This window comes from Lissotriton helveticus, chromosome 1_1 (genome assembly GCF_964261635.1).
Source record: "Lissotriton helveticus chromosome 1_1, aLisHel1.1, whole genome shotgun sequence".
Lineage (NCBI taxonomy): Eukaryota > Metazoa > Chordata > Amphibia > Caudata > Salamandridae > Lissotriton > Lissotriton helveticus.
This window is the reverse complement of record NC_136057.1, coordinates 2,077,952,223-2,077,968,647: the sequence shown is the minus strand read 5'-3', so window position 1 is coordinate 2,077,968,647 and position 16,425 is coordinate 2,077,952,223. Positions and strand designations below refer to the sequence as shown.

The 16,425-nt window shown below is 43.7% G+C and overlaps 1 protein-coding gene across 1 annotated transcript in view; it reads right to left on the bottom strand.

The window, feature by feature from the left end:
* The window catches only part of COL24A1 (collagen type XXIV alpha 1 chain), a 979,161-nt gene that overhangs the window by 489,941 nt on the left and 472,795 nt on the right, over nt 1–16,425 (bottom strand). Inside the window, exons 15-16 of the mRNA XM_078645481.1 lie at nt 2,550–2,603; nt 2,421–2,465 (exon numbers count right to left, since the gene is read on the bottom strand). Coding sequence (XP_078501607.1) covers nt 2,421–2,465; nt 2,550–2,603 — 99 coding nt within the window. The remainder of the gene's footprint in view (nt 1–2,420; nt 2,466–2,549; nt 2,604–16,425) is intronic.

Below are 16,425 nucleotides of genomic sequence, written 5' to 3'. Positions count from 1 at the left end.
TGCGCTCCGCTCCTTCCCTGAAAGTTTCGGGGGGATCCATCAAGCGGGGGCCGAGATAAAAGGGGGGTCCCAAAACGTGTTTTCCCCATGTTAATTTCAATAGGGCGGTTGGACTCACTTTTAGCCCGAACGGCTGAATGGATTTCCACCAAACTTGGCAAAATTGTAGGGACTGGTACCCCGATGTGCCTTTGCTATGTCTCAAGATATATGCTCCAGTGGTTTTCACGAAAATTAACTTTGAAAAAATATATATTGGGCTACATTGGGCTATATATATGTTAGAGCCCAAATGTAGCCCAATGTAGCCCAATGTAGCCCAAAGATAACCACCGGAGACAAAAAAAAACAAATGTAGCCCAAATATCAGCTAGATGTAGCCCAACTATAGCCCAATGACAGAATGTCCCAGAGTGTTCTAAAGAACAACTAGAGCGCTAACAGTCTTACTTATGACAAAAGTATGGCACACCTGAAGTCATCTTGATTGGAATAAAGTGTTAACACTTAAAACATTTAATTTGCAAAGGAACAAAATGAGGGGGTTCATTTTGATATAGAAATTATGATTAGTGCTGAAGAAAGAAAAATTAGGGCACATTTTGAGTGACTTCTCAAATCCTCTTATATTTCATTAAAAAAAACTTCTGATATGCAGTCTCCCAAGATGGCCACCAGAGACAAAAGAGCCCAAATGTAGCCCAAATATCATCCAGATGTAGCCCAACTATAGCCCAATGACAGAATGTCCCAGAGTGTTCTAAAGAACAACTAGAACGCTAACAGTCTTACTTATGACAAACGTATGGCACACCTGAAGTCATATTGATTGGAATAAAGTGGTAACACTTAATACATTTAATTTGAAAAGGAACAAATTGAGGGGTTTCATTTTGCCATAGAAATGTTATATATATATATATATATATATATATATATATATATATATATATATATTTATATATATATTCACTGAAAAAACCATAGGTTTCACACCAGTTATAGTTAGGAACTAGCATTTAAAAAACCTATTAAATTCACTGAAAAAACCATAGGTTTTACACCAGTTATAGTTAGGTGGAAATTTTACTCGCATAAAACCATTGAAATTCCCACGTTATAGTTAGTTGGACTCACTATAACTTGCGCGTGCAATGCACTGCTGATGACGTCACATATTACATCACTCATGACATGGTCAGTTACATCACTCATGACATTACTGATGACATCTCAAATGACATCACTGATGACATCATCCAGTGAATGTGTATCTTTCTGAAAAATAAATATTTTTTATATATGTATATCTAAAGGTTGATGGAAGAATAAATGGGTAAATAAATGTCTAAATATATGTTTTTTTGTGTAAAATTGATTGGTTAACTGACTTATTAAATGTATCTTAGTGAATACATATATTAGCGAGTAATGTTTAAATATTTAAATATCTGTATCTGTGTCTCACTTTGTGTATAAGTGGCTGCATGGGTTGGTGAGTAGCTACATGAGTGTGTATATGGGTTATTAGTTGGTTTTTTTGTATCAGTATCAGTGTCTGTATGGTTCGGTGGGGGATATTACTTAGAGCACAGATGCATGAATGAGTGACTCACTATTTGTATGTATTTTGAAGACAATATGTGTGCAAGACTGTATGGGTGGATGACTGTGTGTATGGGTGGGTTAGTGAGTATGTGTTTTTATAATTGATTGTTTAAGAGAGTAAATATGTTTCCGTTTCTGTAGAAGTATGTGTAGTGGTGTGTATATAGCAGTATAATCAAGTAAATGTGTTTTTGATAGTTTATTTGCATGTGTGAATTTGTGTGTGAGTAACTATATGGATGAGTATTAGTGTGTAACAGGATGTATAGGTGTATGAGTACATATGATGAGTAAGTACATGCATGAGTGACTATATAGAACTGTTGGTGAATGAGTGGATGTGTATGTAGATGTTGGAATTACCTAATAAGTTGTTGCAATTGGAATTGGTTTCTCCTTTTTTAAGAAAATGTTAGTTTCTATTTTTGAATGTGTGTGTCAAAGGTTATTTTATGCTGATAGGAGGTCTGCCACTTTGTCACAAGGATGTTGTCATCAGTGATGTCATTTGAGATGTCATGAGTGATGTCACTGACCATGTCATGAGTGATGTAATATGTGACGTCATCAGCAGTGCATTGGACGTGAAAGTTATAGTGAGTCCAACTAACTATAACGTGGGAATTTCAATGGTTTTATGCGAGTAAAGTTTCCACCTAACTATAACTGGTGTGAAACCTATGGTTTTTTCAGTGAATATGAATATGAACATACACCCACCCACATGCATATAAACATATATATGGACATTATCAATACCAGCGCATGTATGTATTTACGCAGAACTATGAAAATGGAAATATTTAGATCACCTTATCACCTTTCAATCCAGGTTGTCCGACCGGCCCTGAAATACCCTATGGGACAGAGAAACAAGAGGTCTTACTTTATCTCACAACTTTTAATACACAGCATTGTCTCATAGGTGCTTAAGACCTTACCTGAGGTCCTGGAATCCCCGATGCTCCAGGTGGTCCCACAGAACCAATATCGCCCTATACAATAGGAAATAAGATGAATTTCAATTAAACATTCCTCATCTCAAGAGTTATACTTATACTGAAGAAATAATATGCTTACATGTGGCATGCTGTTGAAAAAGACGCTGAGTAAAGAAAAGCATTACCTGCATAAGGGGAAAGTGCTTTAAGTAATTGTTAAAGCAAGCTTTATACTACATAATCCATCCAGGTCTCCATCATAACATTGCCTTCTAACATATGCATGCAGATTCAGAAGTTTGAGATAGCAAAAGTGAGATTTGTTTATAACAGGAAAGTCAAACCCTATTTCCTTTCCTTTCCTTTCCTTTCCTTTCCTTTCCTTTCCTTTCCTTTCCTTTCCTTTCCTTTCCTTTCCTTTCCTTTCCTCTGCCTGAGGAGTGAGTACATTTCAATGAAAGAAGACATACAGCATACTGAGCTCAACACAGTGTAATCTCATAGACGTCCATTCGGTGTAGCTAGGGTTGTCTGCTACCATCCTTACTTATAGCTTTGTACCCTTGTCACTAACACTGCTACCGCTGTTTTAAAATGTCATGTTGGCAGCAAAAGCATTAGAAACTAGACAATAACATAAAACACTAGTGCAGATTCTGTAGTTTACACTCTTTGTCTTTTACCTAGACCTCAACAAGTCAACTATGTAATGTAATTTGTGGTCAAAGGATGTGTGTAAGAAAGTGATTTATTAATTGAGGTGGATGCTAGTCCACCAGATGTAATACATTCATTAACCTGTTAGGTCCAGGCAAAGATTGAAGTAATTTAAACCTGATCTCATGCCCTGCTAGTTAAGGCACAGAGCAGATAAGCATAACTTAGTGAAAATTTGTAACACCATAGGAAGCAACAAAACAGCGAAAAAATAAAAACCAAAACACAATAAAAATCCCATTCCATTTTAGATACATAGAGTAAAATGTAATAAACAAAATGACATCAAAGCAACAAAACTCTAATAAGGGGAACCAGAGATACAAATGTTTAAATTTTAAAGTAAAAATAGCACTAACAAGCATTTACAATGCAATGGTTTTGCCTTTGTTAAAGTTAGAGCTATTGGCATTGCTCTTGACACTCTGAAGCTCCACTCTGAAGCTCCACTCTGAAGCTCCACTCTGAAGCTCCACTCTGAAGCTCCACTCTGCACTCTGAAGCTCCACTCTGCACTCTGAAGCTCCACTCTGCACTCTGAAGCTCCACTCTGCACTCTGAAGCTGCACTCTGAAGCTCCACTCTGCACTCTGAAGCTGCACTCTGAAGCTCCACTCTGAAGCTCCACTCTGAAGCTCCACTCTGAAGCTCCACTCTGAAGCTCCACTCTGAAGCTCCACTCTCCACTCTGAAGCTCCACTCTGCACTCTGAAGCTCCACTCTGCACTCTGAATCTGCCCTCTGAAGCTCCACTCTGCACTCTGAAGCTCCACTCTGCACTCTGAAGCTCCACTCTGAATCTGCACTCTGAAGCTCCACTCTGCACTCTGAAGCTCCACTCTGAATCTGCACTCTGAAGCTCCACTCTGCACTCTGAAGCTCCACTCTGAATCTGCACTCTGATGCTCCACTCTGAATCTGCACTCTGAAGCTCCACTCTGCACTCTGAATCTGCACTCTGAAGCTCCACTCTGAATCTCCACTCTGAATCTGCACTCTGAATCTCCACTCTGAATCTCCACTCTGAAGCTCCACTCTGAAGCTCCACTCTGAAGCTCCACTCTGAATCTGCACTCTGAAGCTCCACTCTGCACTCTGAAGCTCCACTCTGAATCTGCACTCTGAAGCTCCACTCTGAATCTGCACTCTGAAGCTCCACTCTGCACTCTGAAGCTCCACTCTGCACTCTGAAGCTCCACTCTGCACTCTGAAGCTCCACTCTGAAGCTCCACTCTGAAGCTGCACTCTGAAGCGCCACTCTGAAGCGCCACTCTGAAGCTCCACTCTGAAGCTCCACTCTGAAGCTCCACTCTGAAGCTCCACTCTGAAGCTCCACTCTGCACTCTGAAGCTCCACTCTGCACTCTGAAGCTCCACTCTGCACTCTGAAGCTCCACTCTGCACTCTGAAGCTCCACTCTGCACTCTGAATCTGCACTCTGAAGCTCCACTCTGCACTCTGAAGCTCCACTCTGCACTCTGAATCTGCACTCTGAAGCTGCACTCTGAAGCTCCACTCTGCACTCTGAAGCTCCACTCTGAAGCTCCACTCTGCACTCTGAAGCTCCACTCTGAAGCGCCACTCTGAAGCGCCACTCTCCACTCTGAAGCTCCACTCTGCACTCTGAAGCTCCACTCTGCACTCTGAATCTGCACTCTGAAGCTCCACTCTGCACTCTGAAGCTCCACTCTGCACTCTGAATCTGCACTCTGAAGCTGCACTCTGAAGCTCCACTCTGCACTCTGAAGCTCCACTCTGAAGCTCCACTCTGCACTCTGAAGCTCCACTCTGAATCTGCACTCTGAAGCTCCACTCTGCACTCTGAAGCTCCACTCTGAATCTGCACTCTGATGCTCCACTCTGAATCTGCACTCTGAAGCTCCACTCTGCACTCTGAATCTGCACTCTGAAGCTCCACTCTGAATCTCCACTCTGAATCTCCACTCTGAATCTCCACTCTGAATCTCCACTCTGAATCTCCACTCTGAATCTCCACTCTGAAGCTCCACTCTGAATCTGCACTCTGAAGCTCCACTCTGAATCTGCACTCTGAAGCTCCACTCTGCACTCTGAAGCTCCACTCTGCACTCTGAAGCTCCACTCTGCACTCTGAAGCTCCACTCTGAAGCTCCACTCTGAAGCTCCACTCTGAAGCTCCACTCTGAAGCTGCACTCTGAAGCTCCACTCTGCACTCTGAAGCGCCACTCTGAAGCTCCACTCTGAAGCTCCACTCTGAAGCTCCACTCTGAAGCTCCACTCTGAAGCTCCACTCTGAAGCTCCACTCTGAAGCTCCACTCTGCACTCTGAAGCTCCACTCTGCACTCTGAAGCTCCACTCTGCACTCTGAAGCTCCACTCTGAAGCTCCACTCTGAAGCTCCACTCTGAAGCTGCACTCTGAAGCTCCACTCTGCACTCTGAAGCGCCACTCTGAAGCTCCACTCTGAAGCTCCACTCTGAAGCTCCACTCTGAAGCTCCACTCTGAAGCTCCACTCTGAAGCTCCACTCTGCACTCTGAAGCTCCACTCTGCACTCTGAAGCTCCACTCTGCACTCTGAAGCTCCACTCTGCACTCTGAAGCTCCACGGCCCTACGTGTGCCTTGTTTAATTGGTCTTGTCGTTCTTTGATTTTTATTGGATGTTTTTATGTGTTGTCGATCTAATATTTGCAGTTTGTCACACACATCGTGCAGGTAAGCAGGATCAAGGGCAGGACGTAGATGCGGGGGGGGGGGGACCAGCGCGGGTGAGCCCGAGGGATCAAGGTCAAGGGCAGGATGACAAGGGACAGAGGGCGGCAGGCAGCAACGGCGGGTGAGCTCGGGCAGAGAAAGGGCAGGATGAGGTGGGTTGGGTAAGCGCTGACCAAGCAGCGCCAGTGCACCTTAGCGGGCCCCGCACCTTTCACGAGCCCTGACTCAGCTCCCTGGGGTCTTCACTCCCGTAGGTCACCACCACGCGTGCTCTCACAGCCCGAGCTACCTGTCACACACGGAAGAGCGAGGGATCGTGGACTTTACTCCCCCTTTGAGCCCGGGGAGAGCGAGAGCCGCTCTTGGCACTGATGGCTCCGGCGTGATCATTGGGCTATCAGGAGCAGCCCCCGTGATGCTGCTGTCACTGGCTGATCGCCCCCACACCTGATGTGTGGGTTGCAGAGTATTTTGTTGTGCACGCTTAACATTCTATGGTGCATAAATTGATGTGTTTTGTTTTATTTCTGACTGTTTCCGTGTAATGAAGACTCTCGTTAATGTTGCATCAGAGAGAAGCGGGAGGGGGCGGGAAAGGGGGAGGAGAGACGCTGACGACGGCCGGCCGGAGCACGAAGGCGGGCACCAGGAAACAAGCGGGAGGGGGAGCAAGGGAGGTGCCGGCAATGCCGGAACAGAATCGGGGGCGTTCCCGGCGTCGCGTGACGTCGGCAAAAGCCAAAGAATGTCAGGAACGCCCCCGAATCTGGTCCGGCATTGACGGACAGGCCCCTCGTCCAATGGCTAGGCTCCATTTATGGAGCCAGCCAATGAATGACAAGGGCCGAACCAAAGCCACACTACAGATCTCATCAGGATTTCGCCTGCGCGAAAAAGATGCGCAGAGCGCATCTTTTTGGCGAGGCAAAACCTAAAAAGCACAAAGCACCAATGATAGTCTATGGTCAGGTAGACCAGGACTTGAGTGCGATTTCATGCCAACTGCGATGGAGTGCTGGAGGGATATCCAATCCAGGGGTGTCCCAGTTTAAGGTTTTACCCTTAGGACTTAGTCTCTGAAATGGAAGTCAAAATGCTCCAGCAGGGAAAGGTTGCAGGCTGTGCCCGAGGAAGCCCTCTCAAAGAAAGATAGAAGTTGGATGAGGTCATACTGAAGCTGTCCATTATGACAGGAAAAGCTCGGAGTGCAAAAATGCAAATTTCACCCCAGAAAAGTCCCACGTCAGCTGAATACTTTTTGGTATCTATGCTCTGTCAACATTTCTGTGTTGGAACTTAGTCTCTTTTTGGGAGCTAAGAATCCTCCAGTGGGACAAGGTTGCATGATGTATCCAATGATGAGTTCCACAAGGTTGAATACCTTCTCACTGATTACATGGATAATGTGTGCAGCTGAGAAGCTCTGAGCAGGAACAACATGCTTCTTCAAGCCAGTAAATTGAACCTTGGGCAGATTGGCTTGGTGATTGGTCCCAAACTTCTGAAAGTCAGGAAGTCCGAAACATTTTTAAAGTCCCAACTTTTCAGCGTTGTTAGAAGAAGTGCCGTTAGACACAGCCAAGGGTCCCAGGCCTCAGAAGCAGCACTTGGTGGTCAAGACTCACTCCACTAGTGGCTACTGAGACAGGCCCAGTTGCAATTGGTCATCCAGCCATTTAAGAGAAAAGGCCTCTTGCAGCTTATTGTGCCCCTATAGCAACAAAGTAGGTCAACCAGCAGTCCCTTGGATGCTACGTCTTTGTCCTGAATTCAGGAGAGAACAGGCCTAGTCCTTCAGGGTTTCTTTCAGGTTACAGCAAGCAGTGTGCAGTCCTCTTCGAATATTCTGCAGGTCAAAAAAGTGTTCTGAGGAGGGTGCCTTGGGGTGTCACATTTATGGTCAAGACTAAGTAGCAGGTGGGGTTTACTCCTGGCTCCTCTCTGCCCAATAGCTTAAACAGTTCCCATGGGCAACACTATTGCAAACAATACCACAGTGTACTTTATTCCTATAATTCAAGATGGAAGAACCCTTTCTCTCTTGTGCAGAAGCCTGTGTGCTCAGGCAGAAGTGTGATGGGAAATAGGCAGCCCCCTCCTCTGTGGTCACCCAAGGCCAGTTCTAAGGGGAGCTCCCCTCCCACTGGGTTTGGTGCCAGCCTCGCTGGAGGCTCAATGGTTGCCTTCTCCAGGACTAAAATAAAATTTACTTGTACAAAGCCAGGCTCTTTATAAGATAAAGAGGTTCCTGGGCCCACCCTAATTGGTCGTCTTGCAAGGAGAACAGAAACACCTTGTCACATACAAGCCATTGTTACTGCTCTTGGAACAGTTTCCCCACCTCAGTAAGGTCAAGCTATGGATGGGCAGGTGCTAGACACCTAATGCTTCAGGCAGGGAAAACACAACTTTCTAAAAGTTACTTTTCCTGCATATTTAATAAAAATCGAACCACCATTAAATTGGGATTTTATTGAATATAGTGGCGGAATTATTTGTGTTTCAGGCACCAAGCCAGAGATAGCAGAAATAATATTTGAATCTGTACTCTAGTTTTCGTTCTAGGACAATACGAGTCTTCCACAGAGAAAATAGCATTTGCAGCCTTATCACCGTAGGGACATGGTCAAATTAAATGGTCCCACTTTTATATACTATGTACCCTACCTTGTGGTCTAGGGGTAACCTATTGATATTTAAAAGGGGAAGTTTTTATCAGTGAAACGACTATGTTCACAAGTCAGACTACACATTTAAACTGCAGCACTGAGGATACCATACACTTGTAGGCCTGAAGCCATGTTTTCCTTGTCACATTAGTGGATGGCGCAATCAATGCTGCCTGAAGTCCAAAGGTGACATTAACTTTCCATGACATGGGTGCAGATTCTACACTATATACCATGGCTTCAAAGGAGAGTTAAATATAGCAATCAGGACTATGCAATTTGTACATGTTGTCGGGGGTCAGAGTACATACACTGGACAGCAGCACCCCACTATACAAAGTCTAAAAACAAACAATGAAATTCAGTAAAACAAATGAGAGTGACCACTCAAAAAGGGGAATTTTCTCATAGTTCATAAAGTCGTTTCATCTACCCCAGGCATTTTGAGGAATCAACTTCATGGTGGGTACTTAGTGCTTCCTGCTGCTATGGAGCATCTGATAAAAGTCACTGATTAATGTATGCAACGCAGACAGCACAGTTTGGTTGTAAAGCAGGCACAAGGGCAAGTCTTCTCCCTGTGGCCAGCATGGTATGGACCCAAAAGTGGCACTGTTTGATAGCGAGAAACGTAAAAGTCACAATGAAGTCTGGTGCATATTGCACTGCAAAGCCTACCTCAGGCTCAACGATAAAGTGACAATGACATCTGCACAAACATAAAACATGTCTGCACAAATTTTACAAATCATGCATGGATCCAAAGTTTTGATTTATCATTGAATTCTTAGCCTGCAAATGGCTGGCGGATTTAGTAAAGTAATATTTTCACCTCAAAGTAGCTTTTGTTATTTTTATTTTCACAGAAAAAGGAAGCATATGGCTGTAACCTACTTTAGTAGATACAATAACTAATATTTACTGTAAATAAGCAAATGGCTACTTTGAGTTGAACGAGAATATCATATAGCATTATAAATGGGTAACAGTGAACTTCGAGGATATTTTTCACAGAGGGGTCCCGAGTGACATCAAATAGACAATGAGAGGGGAGAATGAGAATTCACTTTTTACCCATATATAATTTTATGGTATGTATAGGTCCCAAAGTCATACCTCTGCTTTCTGCTATGCAGTGACAGAGGAGTGATGTGGAAGCTATACATAACATAGCCTCTCCTCGCTGTCGCAAATGCAAACAATAAATTCCTGGCCTCCTGCCACGCACCCCCTCTACTCTCTGTGCCTTCCATTTCTTCTCCAACAGAAGTTGTGCTTCTAGCTCTCTGGAGCTGCTCTGACAGCTTTCAAAGAGGGCTGTCGGAACAGCCTTTATTCCTTTATGACGTAGCAGCAGTGGGCAATGGTTCTGTTAACAACTGTTGCTACATCATAGAAGTCAATTACTAGATTTCGAATCTGGCACTCTTTCTAGTAGCTCTTAGTGAGAGCCATACATAACATATAGAATTATAGATAGGGAACAGGGAGTTATGGGGATGTTTTTCCCTGAGGAGTTCTGAGTGACATCAAGTAGACAACAAGAGCGAAATGAATAAACCTGGCCTCTTGCCACCCACACCCAGCACTTCCTTCCCTCCAGCACCTGTGCTCCCTGCTCCCCAGCACTGCTCTGATAGAATCTGAGACCCCAGCCAGAGTAGCCTGGAATTCCTTTATGATGTAGCAGCAGTGGGTAACAAAGTGTTTTTACCTACTGTTGCTACGTCATAGCAGTGAATGACTGGATTTAGAATCCAGTCATTCACACTAAAGGTTCTCTGGGAGAGCATTCATAACAAGTGTTTTAATCAGTGTAGAGTTAAACACTGTTGACACCCTTAGGCAGTCGAAATTTTAGGGCCCCCTGGCAAATTATCTCCTAATACCCAATGCACCAGAATTTTACTACAAACTGACGGCTGCCAAAAGATGAGCTTTTAAGAAACAAACTGTTATGTGAATGTGATGTCTCTGGTTTAGGTACTTTAAGTTGTTAATGCAGTATGTTCTCAACAGAGTCTTTAATGCAAAGTTTTTGTTTCTTTGAGATAATTCATTTTTTTCCCTATCTTTTGGAAACAATATTCAAGAAAGATTGATTCTAATTTTCTTTCAAGATAAAACCAATATTAGTTTGAGCCATTGCCATGGGGCTCCTAAAAGGAGGGGGGCCATAGGCCGGTACCTACTTTGCCTATTTGGTAATCCGGAACTGGTTTTAAGTAACCGTGGGCGGAGAGCTCCGCTCCGCCTGCGGAGTGTGCGGAGATTTGCCTACTCCGCGTTCCGCGGGAACGGCTAGTAGGCAAATCTCCGCACACTCCGCAGAGGAGTGGAGTTTACCAGCCCCCGCCTCTACACCCCATATTAAGAATTAATTAAAACTACATTAAAGGTAAAAGAATAAAGACCTACCGGGACTGCGGTGTCCCTGGGCTGCTGTCCTCCTCTCCATCGCTGTCTCAGGGTGATCTGCGCATGCGCGGGGCGCCCGCGCATGCGTATTTCTCGCAAGGGTTGGTTACACTGTGCTATTGACTTTACATTGTGGATCTGGTGACTTGGCAAAATTATTCCTTAAAATAGAAACAGCCAGCACCGATCTGTCCGCAACAGAAGCAACTTCTCCATTCCCCACAGGGGCTTTATTTCAGAGGCGCCGAGCCTCACTAGTTGTCCTCACACAGCCCCCTCACTGTAGGCCAGTGCCTAATTTGAGCCGGCGGTTTCCGGTGCGCGACACCGGCACTTAATTGACAGCTCTGGCACTTATGACAGTCTGCCGCAAGGTGGACTGTTTCTCTGAATTAGAGTGAGCACAACAACAGTTGTTTACTAATTCAATATACATTAAAAATACCTGCCGCCCATGCTCATCTTATAGCTTTGGGGGCCTGGAATAGTCTGAATTGTCACACTTGCAGGAGTGTGATGGTTAGTAGCTCGTTTGGTACTGTCATTATCAGCACTGGTAGGGGGAATGTGTGGTGTAGGCTGCAGTGTCCTACTGATAAGGGCCTGGCACTTAATTTTTCGGTTAATCCTCCCCAGATTTATTTATTTATTTATTATTTATTAAAGTTTTGTATAGCGCTAGCTGGACCCGGAGGTATCAGAGCGCTTCACACCAGGTACAAGAGTGTGCCTTATCGGCGATGGGAGATTGATATCTGGACAACTCAAGGGGATTTCAAATAACAAAAAAAACATACAGATCGTAGTGATTACACGGGTTGGGGGTAATATGAGTATCCCATACAGTTCAGGTGGCTTCTAGGAAGAGGGCTTTGAGTAAAGTCTTGAATTTTGGGAAGTAGGCGGTCATTCTGATGTGATATGGCGTTCCATATCCTGGGTGCATTGCCTGCAAAGCATTTACTTAAAGTTTTGCATTTCCGCAGTTTCAACTGAATGAGAAGAAGTGTGTTGGAGCTTCTGAGGGTCCTGGACTGGCCAGCCCTTTTGAGTTCAGATCTCTTAACACTCTGAATGCTAGGCATATTGACTTTGCCAATGCTTTCTTAAGTCAGCACCAACACTTCTCCGAGTCACTGCAGATATTTTCTATTTATTACATTTCGTCATTATAAAACGTTCATCACACAGAAATGTATGTTCTATGTGAGAGCTGAAATAAACAAACCCCTGTGGTTTAATTCTTTGTAAGGGATGAGCTCTGTCACCTCATCTCGGCCATTTACGAACATAAATACATACTCTGACAAAGCGTCCAACATCGGTTTAGATATTTGGATTCAAACACTTCGGGTCATTTAAACTCTAGCTCGGCTGAAGAAATGAATTGTGTGCTCCCCAGGGCTAATGCACGACGCCACCATGCATTTATTTTGACGATTAAATAAAGTATCATTTCCTAGTAAGAAGCTGACAACACGTTTTTAACCTTAGACCTAGAAGTAAGATTCTGTGGGGTTTAGAAAAACAAAACCTAGCACATACATTCCATATTCTATTAAGAATGACTGAAGTACATTAAATAAATATAAAGCATATCATCACACTACTGACAAAGATGAATTGTGGAGATGTGAGCACAGTGGGTGGAGGTGGCTCCGAGTAGCAGAGTTCCTCTTGTGAGGCACCAGTGCACACAAGTTAGTTACACTAAATACGCGAGTAGAAGTTAAGGATGCAGCATTTAATAGGGACAGGTGGCTGTTCAGGGGGGCAGTGGTCACCTCACACTCTGACTTTATGGGGCACGGTGGAATGAACATTTGTCACATTTATGTGTATGTCCAAGGCCACTGGGCCCACAAATATAAGAATGATGAGGTGAAGACCAACTGCGCATGCTTCCATTGGACTGTTTTCTCTGAGTGAGGTAAAACAGCTTTAAAGTAACGCAAATCTAAAAGGGCCCTTAACATGTACATCCTAGGCATTGATCTGTACAATAGGCCGTGGTTCTAGAGGGCCAAAAAAGCCTTAATAAAGGCTTATAATCCTTGGTCTCCTGCCATAATCGATATGAGAAGTAATTATTGCTGTAGTTTATTAACCCCTTTGCAGCGGGGCGTTTTCACCTGCTGTGCGGGGGGGAGGGGGGCCGCGCTCGGCGCCCCTGTGCTTGTGACGAGCTCGGCTCGTCATGAGGCACAGTGGAGCTGCACTCATGACGAGCGGAGCTCGTCACAAGCACACCTGTTTTGGAACGTTCAGCACAGCGGGGAAGTTATCCCCGCGTGTGAACGTTCCAACAGTCATGACAGCACAGCTCAACCGTGCCTCATGACGAGCTGAGCTCGTCATGAGCATGGAAAGTGTTAATAGCATAATTTTCTCCTGGACGTCACCGCAAGTTCCATGTGCTGAAATTAGTAGTATCAGCGAAAGCCTAAAAGAGCAGGGACGCCCACTCAATGGCTGGGAGCATTTTGGGAGGTAAAGACATGTTTTCTTGGCCAATAGATGCTCTGACTTCCCTTCACAGACGTATCAGCACATTGCCAGGGCCAGAGTATTCCTGGGCAAGGCTGCAAGGTCCAGGCAAGATTTTAACAGGTTTCTGAGGAGACAGAGGAGGACCTGAGGTAACCTATGCTGCAAAGGATTGCAGTGTGCTGGTGACGTCAGCAGCTATTTCTGCTAATCAAAGTAAAGGGATACACCAGAATCAGTGCCTTTCTTGTGGCAAAAGAAATGTTTCTGGTGAATCTGTTGGAAGGTCTCCAAAGCACTGAGTCATTGATAACTAGAAGAGAAAAAAAGGCATAAACCCACTGGCATTCTGAATATGGGTAAAGCCTCTATTTGTCCTGACCAAGCTGGTTTGATGCCATGCTGTGATTTTACAATTGGTTCATCGCCTTATTGTGTGTAGAATATGTTAGTTTGACTATTTGCTAGAATATGTTACCAATTGTCACTATGCATTGGTTCTTTCAACTATTTGGACATCTTCACAAGCTATTTCTCAGTGGGCAGCATTAAGTACCATTGCTGTGAATTATTGTGATTGAAAGACAATGTTGGTGTTTTAGGAAAATCTGGTCAAGGTGATGCTTATGCGCATTACAATGAGATTTCTTGACTCTGCATAAGCCCACTGAAATGAATCTTATGGTCAGCAAGAACACCTCAAACTGTTTGGTTAGATGTAATGCATTGACTGTTAAGTCACTCGTGGTGGAAGGCAGAAAGGGCAATTCCCATTTTAAGGAGTAGATCGATAAGTTGGGCAAATAATTTGAACACAACTTAAAATTGAACTTTAATTCAAGATAAAAGGGCTTTGAGCGGGTGGTTATGGCCTATCAATGCGAAACACAAATCTTTGCAGTGACGACACATTATTGGAGAAGTCCATATAGTATAATTGCAGGCAGTAAGTTGAACTGCCACCACCTTGAAGGAAATAGATGTGACTAATGTTTCCAATTGTTTTAAGTTTTGAGCTGGAATAAAGCCTCAAAAGACCTCAAACATGAACAGCAAGAAGAACTAGAATCTGTCACATCCTTCCACCAAACAGATGCAGCGTATTGTGGCTCTTCACAGATAGTATAGAAATAATGTCTCTGCTAATCGACAACTAGACATCAGCCAGGGAAATTATACAGAATGGTCCACTTATACTGTTCCTGGAACCCAAATGTTTGTAGGATACTCTCATGTGCCCCATGAGGCTTACATGAACATGTCATCACTAATAAACTTAACAAAGAGTTGGATCCAGCATCTTACTCAATATTCAGCCATGGGATAAAGAAATGTGGGTATCTTGGTATGATGATGATGATTGTGCTGTTAAGCAGGAGTAGGATGCAACTTTAAAATATACAGATAACATTAACTTTAAAATCCAACTCTCCTGTATATATTTGGATAACCACCAGTATCTTGTGCTGCTGGTTGAAAGCTTTGCTGGCTCAGCGCGTTAATTGCATTGGTGTGAGGCAACCGACCAAATGCTTAGCGTTAGTCACATATATCATTACCCTACTGGCATTATTAGAGCAACTTTGGATCATAAATTACAGTGGATCTTTTCCTTAAACATTTCAAAAGATTCCTGAAAGTTTCCTTGATGGAGCTCTGTGGCAATAATTATTTGATAAGCCGGCCAGAGATCACATGTTATAATGAGAGGGTGATGCCGCTCTCCTGTTCATTTATTGTATCAGTCAGTCTGAGATTATGCCTCTCCTAATAAGACAGAGACAAATTGAGAATATTCAATATTCAAGGAAAAAAAAATTCTTCTGTAGGTTGCAGTCAAATCAATATTAACTTAACATTAACAGAAATTATTAAAAGGTGCATTCTCCTCTTTACAATTATGTTGTTCATACAATCTCTAACAATAGCACTACAAGAGTTTAATGATACTAAATTGCCTTTAGCAGGATCTGCTGTGGTAGCCAAGGTATCTTCTGTTTTGATGCTGCCTTTTCAACGTTATCACACTGCAACGATTCTGTAATTCATTTCGGGAAGGAGGAAGACTCCAGCAAACCTAATGATTTTTCTTCTCCTGTATCCTCATACACTCACAAACAATGAAAACATCTAAGATCCTTCCAATTCAACCTACTTCTAATTTCTAGCCTAGTTTTATGCTCCAATGTGAGTCTTTACACCTTTACTTCTGTGTTCGGTCCCTATGTGTGAAACTACTATGCTGTATCATATCCGACAGGGCGACATATCGGTCGTCTTTTTAGCCCCCCTAACCAGAAGAGTATCAATTGGTTACCTCTAAACCTTTGGATAGCTTCTTGATAGGTGAGACTCAATTTTAGTGGTGGGCTTACTTTTTCACCCAACTATGACATTATTTTACCTTTCAGCTGTGTATTTCAATCCACATGTTTAACCCGTTTGCTGCTTCTGTCGGCCAACGGCCGTCGCAAGCACTACCTCGGTAGTGCTGCGCACGTCTGTTGGCCGATGCGGCCCCGCCCGCTTAATAGAACGTTTCGCACCGGCGCAGAACGTTTGAAGCAGCAAACGCATTAAAGCACACTGGGTAAACACTGATTCAAGAGCATACCATATCGACTAAAGGAGTTGTGCTTCCCTCTCCTCCCAGATGTGAAACAATCAGGATGCTTGCGGACTATCTCAATTAGTTTTATGGTCATGTCTTGAATACAGTGGTGATCTGCAGGTCATGAGTTCGACTCCCGGCAAAGCCCACTAACTCTTCTGTACTACAAACGTAGATAGATGTTTACCATAAGTTGGGAAATACTACCATCTGTTATTTACAGAGCCCAGAATACTGTAAAAAGCATTGAATGCAGATTTTTTGGAGCTGTAAAAAAATG